The sequence below is a fragment of the Epargyreus clarus genome, unplaced genomic scaffold, assembly GCF_041222505.1.
Source record: "Epargyreus clarus isolate Ecla_fem2 unplaced genomic scaffold, WU_Ecla_fem_2.2 ptg000002l, whole genome shotgun sequence".
Lineage (NCBI taxonomy): Eukaryota > Metazoa > Arthropoda > Insecta > Lepidoptera > Hesperiidae > Epargyreus > Epargyreus clarus.
Genome location: NW_027332210.1, coordinates 10,217,584 through 10,236,758, shown reverse-complemented (window position 1 = coordinate 10,236,758; position 19,175 = coordinate 10,217,584). Strand labels below are relative to the sequence as shown.

General features: G+C 38.5%; 1 protein-coding gene across 1 annotated transcript in view; it reads left to right on the top strand.

Moving 5' to 3' along the window:
- mbc (dedicator of cytokinesis protein myoblast city) overlaps nucleotides 1-19,175 on the top strand; it is a 62,216-nt gene that overhangs the window by 23,607 nt on the left and 19,434 nt on the right. Inside the window, exons 10-22 of the mRNA XM_073080037.1 lie at nucleotides 318-524; nucleotides 1,035-1,133; nucleotides 1,603-1,779; nucleotides 2,369-2,564; nucleotides 3,525-3,673; nucleotides 4,239-4,402; nucleotides 4,866-5,070; nucleotides 5,599-5,729; nucleotides 5,930-6,104; nucleotides 13,595-13,699; nucleotides 15,012-15,200; nucleotides 15,813-16,033; nucleotides 16,596-16,825. Of these exons, the coding sequence (XP_072936138.1) occupies nucleotides 318-524; nucleotides 1,035-1,133; nucleotides 1,603-1,779; nucleotides 2,369-2,564; nucleotides 3,525-3,673; nucleotides 4,239-4,402; nucleotides 4,866-5,070; nucleotides 5,599-5,729; nucleotides 5,930-6,104; nucleotides 13,595-13,699; nucleotides 15,012-15,200; nucleotides 15,813-16,033; nucleotides 16,596-16,825 (2,248 nt within the window). The remainder of the gene's footprint in view (nucleotides 1-317; nucleotides 525-1,034; nucleotides 1,134-1,602; nucleotides 1,780-2,368; nucleotides 2,565-3,524; nucleotides 3,674-4,238; nucleotides 4,403-4,865; nucleotides 5,071-5,598; nucleotides 5,730-5,929; nucleotides 6,105-13,594; nucleotides 13,700-15,011; nucleotides 15,201-15,812; nucleotides 16,034-16,595; nucleotides 16,826-19,175) is intronic.

Below are 19,175 nucleotides of genomic sequence, written 5' to 3'. Positions count from 1 at the left end.
TAATGTTAACACTTATAACAGACAATGCTGTGTCCCCATTCTTAGACATAGAACTTGACTGACATGCTGTTAAATTATGTAAATTGTGATTTAGCCTATAAATAACGCTACATTTGTTGCCCTACACTAACATTTTTTTGAATCGTGAATGCTATGGACATTAAAACATCAACATCGAAACACGAGACAGAAATTTAAATTAATAATTTAGATATTCTGTCTGGTTGCTGTTCAAACTCAGAGTGATGATCGCTTTGGCGCGCGGATCGTTATGATTGTCTCCTTGTATTATACTGACGGTGTTTTTGATCCCACAGATACACGAGGAGCAAGGCGGCGGCATGGGCACGTGCTCCGTGGCGCGCAAGATGGGCTTCCCTGAAGTTATATTGCCGGGCGACGCTCGCAACGACCTGTACGTGACGCTGAGCGCGGGCGCGTACTCGCGCAGCGGCGGCAAGTCCTCCGACAGGAACATCGAGCTGCTGGCGCGCGTGCTCGACTCCAAGGGCCGCATGGTGCCGGTGAGTGGCGATGTAGACCGATGTGTGGTGGGTGCAGTGGTAGGGGGCTGTGGGCGCGCGTGCTCGACTCCAAGGGCCGCATGGTGCCGGTGAGTGGCGGTGCTTGGTGTAGGCCGGAGTGTGGTAGCAGTAGTAGTGGCAGGGGATTGCGGGCGCGCGTGTTTGAGGACCAGTGCACGGTAGCTACAGTGACAGGGGGCTGCAGGTGCACTTGCTCGACTTCAAGGGCCACGCCGTACGGAGAGGGGCGGTGCCCGCTGTGAACTTAATTGTGCGTGTATTATAGATGCTGAGAACAGAATGGGGCTGTTGAGTGCCGGGGGCAGTAGTCAGTGTGACCCAGTGTCCTTTTATTAATGTTTGAAGACTGCAGTGGCAGGGGTCACTGGGGAACGTGTTTGATACCAAGAGCGTCATATTGCTAATGAATGCGGTGGCCAGTGCGGTCCACTAGGTGAATAAGAGATCCCGTGTAGGTTTATTTAACAAAATAAAACTTTCATGTTTCAGGGTGTGATATCAGTTGGTGCTGGAGTGCCCAGAGCTGACGAATATACCTCATTAGTGTATTATCATGATGACAGACCAAGATGGCAGGAAACTTTCAAGGTATGTATGTGTTGTAATTTTTGAGGTACTTTGAAAGATTACAATTTAAATTTGAGTTATACCTCGCGTTTGGGAAAATTAAGAACGTATTTTTTTTTGCAACACTGACATCTGAAATCGACACCATTCAGTTGGCTATTAAATGTCATAAGTTTTGTAAAAAAGGCAACCAATAAAGTAACTTTAAATATATGACCTTATTATGTTAAAGATAACAATCTACGTTAGCGAAATATTTTTATTTCATTTATTGCTTTATTTTTTTATGTATAATATGATACGATATATGCATTTTGTATTTTTTTGTCGCGTATTTTTTTATTTTTATTTTTTTAACTACGACAAATAAGTAAAACTCTGTACGTGCTTACACGCACCTGCAGACTTTTTTATAACCTATTTTTTATTCACACAAACTTTTTTATAACCTATTTTTTATTCACGAATTTGATTTTTTTTGACCAACCAGGTGTGTCTAAACATTGAGGCGTTCAAAGACGCTCACCTAGTGTTCCTGTGCCGTCACCGCAGCTCGAACGAGGCGAAGGACCGCGCGGAGAAGTACTTCGCGCTCAGCTACCTGCGGCTCATGCAGCGCGAGGGAACCACTACTCCGGACACTACGCACAATCTGTGCGTTTATAAGGTGCGTCGCCTTCTGGGAAAAATTAATGCAGGACTGCGCCCGACCAGGTGGATGACCTGAATCGGACCGCGGGCGTCCGTTGGTTTCAGGCTTAAGATCGGACGGCGTGGCGCAGATCAGGAGAGGCCTGTATCCAGCTCTTAAAGGCAAATGATCGAAGCTTTTTTTATTGTAATTGGGACTAATATTTAAACATGCACCAAATCACAGAATCACGTGTATTTACATCAGCCAGTCAGTCACCTATCCATCACCGAGCGCCTCTGATTGCTAAACTTTGTCGATGTCGATTTAAACTTCGTGTTACGGCTTCTATAGTCCGCGCCAAACTGCTAGTCCGCTCTGAAGTTGTTGCAAGCAGGTGTAGTCATACAATTTGCTATGGCGACACGACTCATTTCTATATTCAGAGCGGATTAGCAGTTTGGCGCGGACTATACCTCAATTGATTTCTATAGAGTACAAAAGTGTTATTTTTTATCAAAATCGGCTTCGTAGCTACTTTAAGCATTTTCGCTATTTTAATAGTATTGGGCCCGAAGACCAATCGAAAAATTCACCTTGTATAACCGACGATCCTTGTTTACAGATCGAGCACAAGCGCAGCGTCAGCGGTGCGGACGCGGAGGCGGAGGCGGGCGCGGTGTGCCTGGCGCTGCCGGCGCGCAAGGAGGAGGTGCCGGCGGGCGCGGACCGCGGCCTCACGCGCGGCCCGCTCACGCTGCTGCAGCGCGACTGCCTCGCCGTCGCCACGCGCCTCTGCTCCACCAAGCTCACGCAGCGGGGTGAGTGGCATGTTAGGGTCCTGGGACTCACCGCGGACGAGTGCTTTTAGCGTACCCGTGATCCCGACAAAGGGCGTTCAGAGGAACACCGTGGGGTTTTAGCCGGTAAGAGACCGACATATCCTCTCCACTGCCCCCGTAGCCGAGAGGAACCCATGAAGGGTTTACCCAAAAAACCAAAAAAAAAAACAAGCGGTCCTGGGACTCGAATAAAAGAGTGGACTGTACAACAAATATAAGGCTGGTTTAATAGCCGCTTAATTACGTTAGAGTTATCCCGATTAAAACAATATTTTAAGAGATATCGTCTGTGGCCGACGGAGGTCGCTAGAGTGAATACCCGCCTCTTTCGCCCGCGCGTCTCCTCGCGCGCGTGCGTGTTATGTAGGAATCTTAATAGGCCTTACTATCCCACTGCTTGGTGCGGATCTCGTTACAGAATGAGAAGGTTTAGGCCATAGTCCACCGCGTTAGCAAAGTGCGTATTGGTAAAATCCGCACCAAACTGCTAGTCCACTTTGAAGATAGAAACGAGTCGCGTCGCAGTAGCAATTTGTAGATATTAGCTGGACGAAGAGCTAGTCCCCCGCCCGAGGCACTCTCCGCTGCCCACTCTCGCCCGCGGGGACATAGCTGCGGCAGTGTTCCCTTACGTTGCTACGGGTTAAGCTTGTAGTTGTGTTGCGAGCAACAACTTCAGATCTTTGAGTCATACCTTTGAGTTTTTTTTTTATCTCTTAGGTATGCACGTTTCCTCACGGTGTTTTTCGTCGCCATTAAAGTGAGTGATAATTAATTTCCAATACGCACAACATTTAGAAATCAGAGGTACGTACGGCCTGGAATTGAACCTCGGAACCCTGAATTAAGAGGCCGCGTTTCGACCACTATCACTACTGCACACAAAAATTAAAAGGATGTATTTTAAACTTTGAAGCTAACTTTCGTTTTTCTTTACAGAGGAGATCCTCGGGGTACTAAAATGGAACACGCACCACGCAGAGGGCACGCTGCGAGCGGCGCTCGGCAAGCTGCTAAGAGTTCCCAGCGAAGAACTAGTCAAGTTCCTAAGGGATATACTGGACGCGTTGTTCAGCATATTGACGCAGGTAACGACCATTTAGAAATTAATGTTAACCTACGACAAGGCATAATTCTATGTATGTGTCAAAGACTTACTACGTATAAGTTAGTCAAAACACGTTTTTCATAACAACAAGTAAAACAAATAAAACTACACGGCAAAAAATATATATGTAAAATAATTAAAAAATTATGTAATGTAATAATTTAATAATTTTATGTTTAAAATTATGTTTAAAAAAAAATATGTTTAAAAATTTAAAAATATTAGCAAAATTGCAAAATTCTTGTCGCCTAAATAAAAAATGTACTACGCTGCTGCAATGTCCATTTGTGGAGGGCCTTCAGATTAGAAGTCTTATCTATGAGACCTTCGCGAGAAGTTCACGGACGTGGCAACGGATCTGTGACCGACTTCAGATAAAACGCCTGTTCTCTATCGTGTGGCAGTGCACATTTACCATCATCAGACTACATACTTGCTACTTTTCTAAAGATCATGAGTTCACACTCCCTAAGAGTCCGTTACTTTTTATCACTATAAAATGTATTTGATTAGTCATTCATTTAAACTTATATTACTTGTCTTAGGTTGATGAAGACGAAGAAGAATATAAAGAAGAGAGTTACGCGGTGCTGGTGTTGGACTGCTTACTGAGGGTCATCTCGCTGGTCAGCGACCACAAGTACCAGCACTTCCAGCCCGTGCTGCTGGTCTACATCGAGAGCAGCTTCTGCGATACGTTAGCTTATGAGTGAGTGGTTCATCATCATCTTTATAATAATCGACAACCCGCGTGGTGGAGTGGTAACTATACCGGTTTGGTTTGGGTGTACCGAGGGTTCCGGGTTATCTCCGGCCAGATAGGTATCTAAATGATGTATTTAGATTTTTTTTCAAACGTGATTGTGAACATTTGCACTGTCTACTTATTACGTAAGGAAAAAACGTCGAAATAGTGGTTTCTTGTTATGGTGATCCCCATTTATTTTGAAGATTTTTTTCAATTTTAGTTTTTGTATAGCTCTTATATATACTTTGTAAAAAAATCAAATGTCTTTCTGTTACGTTCCAGAGATAGAGCCCTATGACAGACTAAGAGAAAGATATTCGGACAAACGTAAATGCAGTGAAGGATTACAAATAGAGTTCTGTTTTAACTGTTTGGGTACAAATTGTTAAAATGTGTATAACTATTTACTGTTTCTCGTTCACAGGAAACTAATATCGGTGATGGTGTGGGCGATCCGTTCGGCGGAGAGCGGCGAGGGTGCGCTCAAGCGGCTGCTGCAGTGCATGAAGTGCCTGGAGAGCCTGGCGCGCCTGCTGGTGCGCTCGCGACAGCTGCGCGCCGCGCTCGGCGGCCGCGCCACTCTCGCCGCGGACATGCTGCCCGACGAGCACTACTGCTTCGAGCTCGAGGTGAGCGGGAGTGCAGGGCCGCCACAACTGTGGCGTGCGGGATTACGTCATACGTATACGATGCGGGTAGTAGTGACGACGGCTTGGACGAAGAGAGGAGGTACGTTAGTACACACAGGGGGATAGATTTACGTTACGGACTTACCTACTATCTATGATATCGATTATAAGGTTGAAATAGGAGGGATGTGCACAGGTGCACAGATGTCCCAGTAGTACCGGGACCAGAAGGCTTCCGGGGTTGCGGGCGATAATAGTAGGAGCTCAAACCGCCCAGCAAGCGACCCCGGGAAGGACAGCGGTTTGTGTGGACGCATATCGCTGTTGCTGTCATTTGGGACTATACTACACTAATGCTTTCCACCTTAAACCAAGCTTTTTACTACTAGGTGTACGGTCAAATCTGAAGTTTTATAACAACCAAATTACAGTAAAACTAAAATGGTATAAATTGATTTAAAATCCAAATTTGCATATATGTATTGAAATAAGATTTTTCTTAGTTTAAATATGAAAAATCTGTTACAGGAATTCCTAAAGGCTCTGGTGTGGCTGATGAGGTGCGGTGACCACGCGCTCACGTGCCAGGGCTCCGCGCTCAAGTATCTGCCCCACGCTATCCCACACTTGATACACATATATCCCACCACTGAGCTTAGGTAAGATGTTTTTTTGAAATAAGCACACTAATGAATAGATGACATCTGTTCTTTGAGGAGTCGGTTAAAAATTCGTGGCATTAGTGACTCAAGTGCCACAGTGCATCCAAATGTAGGGCTAACATTTAAAGAAGTATAGAGTTAGTTTACAATACATCCTCTTACTGTATTATTTCAACAAACCTTATTACGTCATCCAGCGCATACTGCGTGCTGGCTCTGGAAGCGCTGCCTCTCGGGCGGCTCGCGAAGCAGCGGCTCCTGGCTCTCCTGGAGCTAGTGAAGGGCCCGCTCGCCACACACCCGCAGGCGAGGGCTCTCCTACTACCGCATTTAGCCAACACGCTACAGAAGTTACTGAAGGCTTCGCACGAGGTGAGATTTACAGCAAACACACAAGTACAAGGTCACTCACACATACGCAGTTGTAAACATACATACATGTATACGTATACTCATACATATTTACGCAATTTACGTATGCTACGTAAATAATAAAAGTACGTACGAAACTTCTACAAAATATGGAATAAAAGATTTAAAAAACTCCGACATAAATATATAGTACTTAACATGTAGGTTCACAATGAACATTTTTGTAATAGTACTATTACCTATATGGAGCTTTTAACATTATTAAAATTGTATAATAATATCAAATTAATCACATTTCAGACACGTCACTTGTACATTCTTAAAACCAACTTAATATTTACAACCAACAATTTGTATATAATAAAAATGGTGATACAGCAAATGTACTCGACACTTCATCCTAACATGTAGTTTGTGATATTTTATATAATTATAGCTTAGATATTCTTAGACACAAAGGAAAATCATCATATAATCTAATTAATTATATGGGGTAGTATCATCGAAACTTAATGGACTTACCAACATTGATAACTCTTAATACACACAATAATATTAACTCACAAAAATATACATAAAAAATATATCACAGTTCAATTTCCTTCGCATTTCAATACTGTGTTTTGTACATAGCAATTAACATAATATAAAATGAAAGTTCCTGTATTAAAAGTTTAAATGTCTCTTATGTAGAAAACAGTCATATAACACTTTGTACCAAACCTAAATTTGGGTGAAAATTTGTTGAAAACGCTACTTCTCAAATAACTTTATTTGATAATCACCTTGGATAAATAAGTAATATTTAAGTGTTTACAGAATATTAGAGACGTATTTGCCCTAGTTTTGAGGCAGTGATAGCCTAGTGGTTAAGAAACTCAGCCTCTCGATCGAGGCGTCCGAGGTTCAAATCCTCGGCACGCACCTCTGATTATTCAAAGTTATGTGCGTATTAGAAATTAATTATCACTTGCTAAACGGTGAAGGAAAACATCGTAAGGAAACCTGCATACCTGAGATTTATAAAATAAAAACAAAAGAAAATCTCGAAGGTATGTGAAGTCTACCAATACGCACTTGGCCAGCGCGGTGGACTATGGCCTGATCCTTCTCACTCTGAGAGGAGACCCGTGCTCAGCAGTGGGACAGTAATGGGTTGATGATGATTTGCCCATTAAACGGAATATACTTTTCTGAATATATCTTTGACTATTAAAATTACAAAAAACACATTTTAATCATATATTACTGCACATTAAAAAAATCGTAAGCTCGAAGGAAATTGATCCGTGATTGTTAAACTACATAATAAATATACATATAATGTAAGTAAGATTGTCGTCCGTTCGTGGTAACATCACATTGCAATGGTATGTACGCACCAAGCACTTCACTTGCACTACAAAATTACTATGTACTTATTATAAAATATTATTTTTTATGTCGCACAAATATTGTCAAAAATTTCATATCATGTTTTTCAACTTTCCGTATATTTTATATGCGGATATATTTTTATTTGAATATTATTGTTCTACTCCATGAGATCACTGTTCTTTAAATAACTTTCTTGGTAAGTCTTCAAATTCCTATAATTATTTAAAGATTATGCCATTATTTGTGTAATTAGATTCGCAAAATTGAAGAGTCTTACTCTTCGTTTTTAAATTCCTAATTACTCCTAATTATAATATGTGTGTAAATATTTTAATATAAAAATTTTGACAATATTTGTGCGTTCCCCAAACAGTTCCGACACTAGTATATAATGGCGAATGTAACGTCCGTCTGTGCTAAAACACCCTGTAATGGTATGTATGCACTGGCACCTCATTGGCAACGTTCGAACGGGCGGTCACGTGGACGAGTTTGAGGCGATAATTGCTTATTGATTATTATTTTAATTTAGTTGTTTTAAGTTTTTCATTTTATGCCTTATGTATTTTGGGGAATTAAGCGTACACAAATTTTATATAAATGCCGTTAAATAGATTCTGCCATTTTATAATGGTTTTTGCATCATATACTATAATATTTTATTTATGTATAAAATACAAATAATTGGTAATGTTTTATGTTACTGATGTAATTAATAACGGAAAATAATATTTATAAATGTATAATATCCAGTCCTACTAAAAAATTAAATTAATAAGAACTTTACAATTTTTATGAAAAAATATTATTGCATCGAATTTGTAAATAAAATATTCTCAAATATGCATTAATACGAAATTACCTATTTTTTGTACGCTTCGGAGCTATCCCAATATTTTATAAAAAAACATCTATTTAAGATTTAAAAGTTTTAACCGATTTTCGCCCCAAACTCGTTCGCAATAATATCGTCAGTCGGCCGGGCGGTGTTCGTGTCGGGTGCGTCAAGGTAAGCGCGCACGCTACGCATGTCATGTGCCGCACTGTTCTCATTTCGTTTACATGTTGTCCACGTAGATACTTGTTCTGTGTTGTGTACTCACTTTAGTTATAGTCCGCGTAAAACTGCTAGTCCGCACTGAATATAGAAATGAATCGCGTCGACATAGCAAATTGTATTACTACACCTGCTCGCAACGACTTCAGAGCGGACTGGCAATTTGGCGCGGACTATACGTGTTTTATATAGTTGTGGGGTATCTTATAGAAACCATTTTTTTTACATATGATAGTTAATTGAAATTTTATTTCTTTTATCATTTTTTAACAAAAGAATAAACATGTCATTGCTTTTTAACCGCTACTTAATGCGGGTCGACAATGTTCCCCATTTTTATTCCCTTTCGCTGTCTCTGGGGATTAATGAAATAAAAACGTAAATGCTAAATTTCTAACGAATCTATATTGTTAAGGAACTCGTGTGCAAAACTATTAAACTACTAAACTCATTGCTTCAAACTACTTGCCGTCTATCAATTTATATTAGTTTAAGTAGTTTCATATGTGTTTATAATTTAAGGTTCGTTTCAATTTCCGGTTCATTGGGTTTCTATAAGATACTAAGGTTATTTATGTACACGGTCACATGTTGTATTTGTCTTTATCAAATAGTATCGTGTGCATAGTACATTATATCCTGTTATACTATTTTATTTTACTAGAATTATATATTATTCTTAGAAGAGGCGTATAGTGACCTATCAATTGTAAATAATTTACAGAATTGCTCTGATAGAATAATGCTATGGATTTGGTCACAGAGTTCCATATGGGCGGCTGTGACCACTTAATAAAATAAATGTAATTTTTACAAAAACAAGCAACCTCACTGTTAAAAATATAGCCTTTGTTACAAATTTAGATGAATCCAACGACACGTCATATATTAAAATTCGTCTTGTAGTTGGACTGTAGTGCGTGTCAAAGAACGAGATATAAAGCTTTACCTAGATAAAAACCATTCGAAGGTTTTAATTATTTTAATTGATATGTAACTTTACGACTTCCTTACACATAAATTAATACACTTTAGGGAGTTGATTATTGTATGTTGGGTCACTGTCTCTCATACTATTTAAATCAAAGAAGCGAGTAAAAAAGCTATGAAGCGTTATAATAATAAAGATAATTTAAATCATCATCAGCTCCCTATAGTTCTTACATTAATTTATAATGGATATAACTTAGTAATTAAATAAATTTAAGTTAAATGTTGTTGTTGTTTTGCATGGTTGTTGTCACTCGTCACTAACAAAGGAATATATTGACAGAATATTTAACAATAACTTAAAATACAATAGACATGTTGTCAATATGTTCCAAACTTAAAACAATAATTGGCATACTAATATCATATTGTACGCTTTTTTAGAAATTTAATTTGTTAGCTTTCGATTAAAATAAAATTTAATTTAGCTTATTGATGTGTGTGTAGAACCTCGATACTTGAAATATGTGAGACTACTTTGTGTGTGTTACCTACACCATTTAAATATTTATATTACTTTACAAAAGCTAATTTGAATTATAAATAGTAAAATATTTCACGAAGTCAAGTTTTAGGTGGGATTTTTTTTCTCATGTCGATAGCGACATGAATTTTACCACCGCCAAATTGAAATGGCCGGAGCTGCGGAAAAATGTCTATTACAGCTTATTGACAATTTCTACTTTAAAAGTAATTAATTATTGATATTTTTTTTATGAAAGACGTATTTACAGGGATTTCAAAATATCTCTTCGGAACAATCATGTCATGGAAACCATTTAAATAAATTCCAACAAAACTCAACTAAAATAGCAATTTGTAGTTAAGTTAAAGCCGGCGATGCATTGGCAACTCCTCTGGTGTTGCATATGTTCATAGGCGACGTTGACTACTTTCCATCAGGTAGCACGTCTACTTTATCGTTAGGCTTAAATATGAAAAAGTTCTAGTTTTATGTAATGTATAGTTGACACACAAGAAGAAAAAAATAAATAGAGCAAAAAGTTTAATAATAAAGGTTCTTCATACACATCGGAATTAGCGTAGCACTCGCATCTTGAGGTATGCACACAATTCGTTCTTTAACTATCACTTTGAAAAATATACTTTTTTAAATAACAATCACTTAAAAGTTACACTTTTTTCGAAATTCCCTCACTAAATATTATATAGTAATGCTTATGTAATATATACACGTAGGTATATATCTATTTGTGGGCATGTCGGAGTGTTTTACACGTGTGTGTGTCCAGTATGGTTATTAAACTGTGGTTCACAATATTTATAAGATTAGTTTTTAAAAAAAAAATTAAGGCCCTGTATTCATCATAATAATTTTCCTTAATTACTATATTGAGGGTACTAACAAAAAAGATTATAAATAGGCAATTTTTTTCAATCATAATAAGGCGTTATTTATTTATAAATAAATATAAAATAATTAAATTGTTTTGCTGCGAATTTTCCTCTTTATTATGCATTGGATATTAAATACCTATTTTGATTGCATATAAATGTGCAAATATTATGCACATTATATTATGTACGGTTTTTCCAAAAGCTAATGGTGTGTAGCTATCGCACCCTACTATTTGTAACAATAATTGACTCGGAAAATAATATTAATAACATTTATATGTCGGCGGCACTCGCAATTTGTAAGCAAAGACTAGTAAGACGAGCATGGTCCTATTTAAATGACTAAAACGATAGCAATTTTTTGGAAAATTGTAAACGAACAGAAAAGTTTGGCCAGCTTAGTATTGTTTTTAGTTTATAAACACGTAGCACGTATGGTACGGTGAAAATCAGAATTTGTAACGCCCAAGTTAAGCAACAAACAGTGCCTTTACATGAAGTGAGCTAGTCGCATATTCTCAGAAAATTGTAAACTAACAGCAAAATTCGGGAACGGACACCGTCCTTTCTTTATATTCAGAAATATTAGGCTAGTGTTTGCAGTACAACCCGCTGGAATTCAGTTTCGAAATCTACGATTGGGTACTACTTATCTCAAATCGCGTATTAGGAGTGTAGTAAAATACAATAGGCTTAAATTAGCGCGTAGACGCCTGTAACAATGGGACATAGAGTTTCTGTACAATGATAAAATATCATGTTTTTCCTTGAAGTGTGTTAGTTATTATTTAACCTTGATACAAATCAGGATTAGAAATGGTAAGTGGCTAAAGTAATAAAAATAAATACCGTAATTGTGAACCACAAGTTGTTGTTTTTGTGTTTGTTGTGTGTTGTCACTGTGTGTGTTTTTCCGGCACTAATATATAAGTATTATGTAACTTTTTAACATTTATATTTTATATGGTTTCTACTCTACTCTCTATCCTTCTCCTATAACAATCTTATGTATATAAAATGTATTATTTTCATTTATACACAGTACACAAATATATGACGAAATATATATCACAACACCTCATCACATTGACTTTCAACACACTGTATTTTATAATAAAATATGTATTATTTATTTCCATTTTATTTTTTAAAATAAACAACTAATGTCTGATTACTAAATTTAATTAAACACTAGTGAAATTCATTTTGACGTAACAAATGCAACGTTTTTGTATTTTGTGATTTTTAATTAATGATAAATATAATGATAATCTTGATGTCGTGTCTTTTCATTAATGATAAAATTCGAATAACAAGCGAGCTTTCAGTGTCGCTTGAACTTTTGTGTGCAAACTTTCGATGTGCATGCATTACACTCATATGTTGTCCGAATTGTAAAAAGTTGCACGAATTCAAACTGTCGATTTAACTTAAGTTTTACAGAAAAAGAGATGTTACACGATCCTGACGTGAGAATAAAAAGTATAAAAAAATTGGTGCATGAAGGTCTTATTCAATTTGTATATCTACTTCATTTTACTTGCAATTTCGTAAATCATAATATTGGATTACTGTAAATTCAAACATTTTCAAAATTGAAAATGGACAACTCGTGAGTGTAACGTCTAATCAGTACGAAATAATATATTAATTAACTTTCTTCTACTGTTTTAATATATTATGTGAAAAAATCTTGTTCGAATATAAAATACTTGCCACATGTAAAACTAAAACGATTATTAATATTTTCTTGGCATTAAATAACATTATGACAGATACACTTGACTGTAAAGAAATTTCTGAAACAGTCTATGGGATAAAAACCTTTCCTATGCATAGTTAAAAATTCTGCTATGTTATAATTAATTAAAAATAGTAACTGTCAAACTTGTTAATAAATAATTGTTTTTATTTTATTTTGTACGTAAACAACAACGTCATGTATTTTGTACTGATTATTGTTTATTTTATACCAGTAATGCTTAATGCGTTTTATAACAATATATTTGCAGTAAAACGATATCATTGACGGCATCAGAGTTTTTATAGAAAACATAATAATATGAACTCGTAATTAAATAAAATGTATGAAAGAAGGGATTACAGTGCTAACAATTATATCGTGGTTCTGCGTAAAATTATTGAAAAGATTGATCGCATGCCGCAGAATAGAAATGCTTAAAAGATAAAAACGTATTTAGTAAAAATATTAATTAAAATCTATCCAGGACGATAGCTTATCCAAATTCATAAAAAAGAAATATAATTGAAGGACAAACTTCTATAAATTTTACACTTCTATCTGCGGCATGTGATCGCAACGTCGCAAAAAAATAGATATCGGCATGAATCTTGAGCTCACAATCGAATGGCATCGTATCTAATTAGAAGTCGGGGTACTTGCTACAAGCGAATAGTGATGTTCCTTTCTCCTTGCAATTCGGCGAGTCTATCGTAGAGCTCACAAACGGGTGGCATAGTTTTCTATTAGAATCCGGGCATTTATTGTAGAAGCTATTAATGTTTCTTTCACTGCGATTCTCCCTCTCTCTTCGATCCGTTTTCCTCACTACTGAAGGTGGTGACCGCCATTGCGAATAGCCGTTACTAAATTTGCAATCGGTCGTATTAAATTGTCAAGGAGTTGTGAGCTCAGGGTACGTGTCGTTGTGTACAAGCGCGGCAAGTGTAGCGTGCGCGTGCGCAGTTGGAGCGCGAGGCGGCGCACAAGCTGCGCTCCGTGGACAAGGCGGCGCGGCTGCTCGGCGCCGACAGCGCGCGCCGGGAACACCGCGCGCACCGCACGCACCTCGTACGTAGTACCTACACCTACACGCCCGACTGCAGCCGAACGTTGCCGAGGACTGCCGATGTGGTTGTGCCACGATCCTTTGGGATTTTAGATCATGACTAGCTGACCCGGCAAACGTTGTGTTGCCATATAAATAAAAAAAGTTAAGGGTGAACAACCCTTATCACTTAGGGGTATGAAAAATAGATAGAAGCCCATTCTCAGACCTACTGAATGTGCATATAAAATTTGGTGAAAATCGGTAAAGCCGTTTCGGAGGAGTACGGTAACTAACATTGTGACACGAGAATTTTATATATAAGATACATAATTCTTTGCGGTTGCCTTTCTCTCAAATGTTCAACCGGCAACTACAAAGATTTTCATTATTTCCTCGGGATCTGTCCAAAATAAAAAAAAAACAAACATACTGTTTTGTACATAATGTTTTGTCTTATTTACAAATTATATTATGTTACTTAATTTTTATGATAATCGGTCGATAGATGAGTAGGAGAAAATTAAGTAAGTACTTAAAGACGTTAATTCAGTTGGTCACATTTAATTATATATTGAATTTATTAAGTATCGTGGCACAGTCACTGTATGGAAACATGAGTGGAAGTTAAGGAAAGTATGCAACTTGTGCTTAATTATTTTTAAAATAGGTACATTCTAATGCTGTGATGCTGCAATGAAGTTATCACGATAATAAGGAGGAAATAATAGTAATAAGAAATTTTATTCAAAATTTATTTATAGCAAATCTATGGGCGTGGTAAGTATATAAAATAATAAAAGAAACATATAATATGTAATCCGTATAAATATTTAAGTAAAAAAATATATATTTACAAATACTTGTCTAATTCTATGCAGCTGAAGCGACGAATAAGCAACGGAGGTTAGTGATATTTTACCTAACTTTAGGATTCTGTTTATTTTCCCAACTTCCCTAAATATATTACAGTATTTTATATTGTACATAATAAAATATATATTACCTATTTATAATAATTTTATGATTTGACTATGGTAGAACCAATGTTAAGTATCTCTTAAGAGATACCATGTTTGGTTTTGGTTTGATTATAAAACAGGAATCTTAAACTCCATCAATCATATACGCATCGGTCAACCCGTTTCACGGCAAATGCCCCATTTGCCATACTTGCCCAATTGAAACTGGCTAATTCCAATATACGTTTCCTATAGTCATATCTAAAAGTAACTTGTATCTCTCTGTATCTGTATTAATCGCTCTCCTTGTCATATCTTACAAGAACGTCTTATTACATTTGAAAACCAGCAGCATTTTATCGCGTATACCTAGGTGGAGTTATGCGTGGAGACTCTCGGCGAAGTTGTTTCCCTCCTCGCGCGTGAGGACGTCGGCCCCGTGGAAGCGGACAGAGGGGAGGTGGCGCGGTGCCTCCTGCCGACGGTCATGCGCACCGCCGCAGCGATTCTAAGGGATAGGTCGAAGGAGGAACCGCCCTCGGTTGCCACGGATCAATTGTTGGTGAGTGTTATGGTTTCTGTTTTAGTAGCCAAATTACTTATTTATTTTAACGTTACATTTAATTTCTCTTTAATTATACTATTAATGTATCCGTTACTGGACACTGCACACTTCCTGGTTTGTTAAAACTTTTTTTTGCCTCTTCATCCCGTCCGAATAATACCTTAATAACGATATTGCTGCAACGTGATAGAATGTTGCTATATATTTTGATGGTAGCTTGGGATTTAGGTCGCAGAGTTAAATTTTAAAAACCCGAGATTTAAAGTTTGTATCTACTTAAAATAATTATCATCTGCCTTAACTTTGTAGGATAACATATCGGAAATCTAAGAGCGAATAATAAATTTCAAGGTGCGTGAAACATTAATATAGTCCGCGTAAAACTGCTAGTCCGCTCTGAATATAGAAATGAATTGCGACGCCATAGTAAATCACTACACTTGCGAGCAACAATTTCAGACCAGACTAGCAGCTTGGCGCGGACTATAACCCGCACTTGGCACTATCTCCTCTTTAAGGTTGGAGGACGATAAAAGAATAGGAAAAGCTGACTCAACACCTTATTACTCTTAAAAAAGTATAACCTGAACGATCATATTATCTCCCTAGCGCCGCTTAGTCTGCGTGCTGCTCGAGATGGTCCGCCAGATGTCGCCAGAGCAGTACACGGCGGTGGTGCGCAGCATCGAGGCGGAGGCGACGGGCGGCGCGGCGGCGCTCGCGGCGGACTCGCTCGCGTTCGTCGCGGCGCTGCTCCACCGCCCCGTGTTCCGGCCGCACTGGGCGGACATGCTGCACCTACAGCACTACGTGATGCTGCACGCGCTCGGGTGAGTCGTGATGTCATCATGCAACCCCCGCAGCATCGAGGCGGAGGCGACCGGCGGCGCGGCGGCGATCCGGCTACATTGGGCGGACATGTTGCAGCTGCAACACTGCGTGATGTTGCATACATACACTCGGGTGAGTCGTGACGTCATCGCTGTAAAGACATTGAGGTAAAGTAGGTACGCGGTACATCTGCGGAAACTATGTGATGCTGCACGTGCTTGGGTGAGTGCTGACGTCATGCTTATGACGACACTGTACCCATAGAGAGAGACGCTGGTATGTGGTTTTGAAGTTGAATAGGAACATTATTGTGTACTAGTATTGTGTCATTAATTTGCCCTAATCAAGGAATCTAGTGAATCATTTAGGACGGACTTTTTATCAAATTATTCTAATTTGACCACATTATGTCATATTTTGGATATAATTATGATAGAAAATGATATTTGGTTGACAATCAACCGATTAACATGCCAAATTTTTACTTTGGAATTGTGTAAAATTTTATGTGTGAGATTTAATGTGAACGAATTTTACAACTTTTTATTTATCTTTTCACAGTCTCCTAGCAACAACTCTAAACTCGCGCCTTCACACACCGGACGCCGCCGAGGCGGATGTGGTGAAGGCGGCGTTGCGCGAGTGGTTCGTGACCACCGGGCTCGTGGCGGCCGCTAAGCCGCTGCAGCTCGAGGCGTTGTCCGCCGCCCGCCGCCAGAGGGCGTACGCGCTGTATGGTGATCTGAGGCGAACAGCGGCAAATCTGTTGCAGGATATGTGGTATAGTTTGGGTAAGTCACAACTATCGGCTGATATACATATAACCATTATTTTAGTTTTCAGGAGTTGCAACGTATCTGTATTTTAGTTCGTGTGGAATCCCTGTTCTATATGGAATGTGAACGCTTAACATCAGATTGACAGCATGTTCGTTTACTACTTCAATCTGATACTTCTCAAACCACCTACAAGATTTATAAAACTATATTTATAAATGTTGTAGGTGGTAAGGTAATATAATTGTGAAAGTAAAATTGTCTCTACAACACTGACTGAAATAATAAATTAAGAAAATGTAATAATAATAATAATATTCTTTATTGTACCCAATATAGTAAACAAAAATAAAAACATACAATTTAGGACGATACAAAAGGCGGCCTTATCGCTAACACAGCGATTTCTTCCAGGCAACCTTAGGGTGAGGAGTTAAAGAGGGGATGAATTAAAAGAATAGGCAGGGTGCAAATAAATGTTATTTTAAATACATAAAATCAAGTGTAAATTTAAGATAACCATACTAACATAATAAACATACTTAATATAGATATTTATACATAATTATAAACAAATAATAAACGAAAGGGGAAGAAACTATAGATTAAAATTAAAAACAAAGATAACACAGTTTAAAACGATTGGAAGCAAGAGCACAAATTTAGGAAGGAAAAACAGTTAGAGTTTAAGGTAATGGGATTTGACAAGATTTTTGAAGGAGTATAAGGATTGGGAGTAACGAATAGAAACAGGGAGGGAGTTCCAAAGACGGATAGCGGATACAGTGAAGGATTTTTTGTAAAAGGAAGTTGAGTGAGAGGGAGTATAGAGAGCAAGATTTTCTGAGGAGCGAAGGGATCGGTCATGGGACAAGTGGAGAAACTGGAAGCGTTGTTTAAGGTAAGGAGGGGCAGTTGGATTAAATAGTAAGCAATAGAGAAGAGATAGAATGTGAGCATTCCGGCGAAGGCGAATTGGGAGCCACTTGAGCTTAGCACGATATTCGGAAACATGGTCATACTTTCTTAGGCCAAATATAAACCGTATACATAAGTTTTGGAGACGCTCAAGCTTATTTAATTGCTCCTCGGTAATGTCCGGATAACACACATCAGCATAGTCAAGTATTGGTAGCAAGAGAGACTGTGCAAGCGTAATTTTAGTTGGAATGGGTAAAACATTTTTTAGCCTTCGTAGTGAGCTCACTGCAGCAAAGAGTTTCCTACTGACCTCTGAGATCTGAGGTATCCATGAAAGGTGTTGGTCCATGTAGATACCCAGATTCTTTACCTTATTACTATAAGGAATATGCACATCATCCAATACAATTGGTGGTAAGTTGTGCCAATCAATCCTAGAGGTCAGTCGCGAACTCCCTATAATGATTGCCTGAGACTTAGTAGCATTCAATTTTAAGCCAAAGGCTTTGCTCCAGGTCGAGATGCAATCTAGATCAGCATTAGCAATCTTGATGGCGTTGGGTAAGTTGTTTAGGCACGCATGATTGTAGATTTGCAAATCATCTGCATATAGATGGTAGAGAGAAGTGAGATGAAGACTAATAGAATTTATGAAAATAGTAAATAGGAGAGGAGACAACACGCCACCTTGTGGTACACCGGCGACAGTATTCAACCAGTAGGAAAATTTGTCATCAATTTGAACCCGCTGCCGGCGTCCGTACAAGTAACTATGAAACCAGTCAATAGCCGTCGGAGATATGTAGAGAGAACGCAAGACCCCCAAGAGGATATCGAAATCAACAGCGTTGAACGCATTGCTGAAATCTAACAGCGTCAACACTGTCAGCTGTTGATTTTCCATCCCCATGCGTATGTCATCAGTGATTTTTAGCAATGCAGTAGCCGTGCTATGACCTGGACGGAAACCGGATTGTAAAGGATTAAGTAGTGCATTAGCGGAGAGAAAAGAGCTAAGCTGTTGATGGATAAGGCCCTCAAGGACTTTAGATAGGAAAGGAAGTATAGATATGGGTCTAAAATCGCCAAGGTCGGAGGGATTGGACTTTTTGGGTAAAGGGATGACGTGGGCATCTTTCCAGGTCGAAGGGAAGGAGTTTTTACGGACGGAATTATTTAGAATGGACGTAATGGAAGGGAGAAGTATGTCAAGGAGAGGAATGATCATTTTCCGGCTAATGCAATCACTGCCGACCGCATTTGATGGTATGGAGAGTATTGCCTTCTCGACATCACGATCCGAAAATTGACTAAACGAAAATAAAGGAGAAGTTGGATTGGGAAAATGTGACAGTTGATTTAAAGTTTTTGCTTTTGTTTCGCTATCAATGGAAGACGTGGCGGAAAAGTGACGATTTAAATCGTTTACGTCGAGATTGTGTGG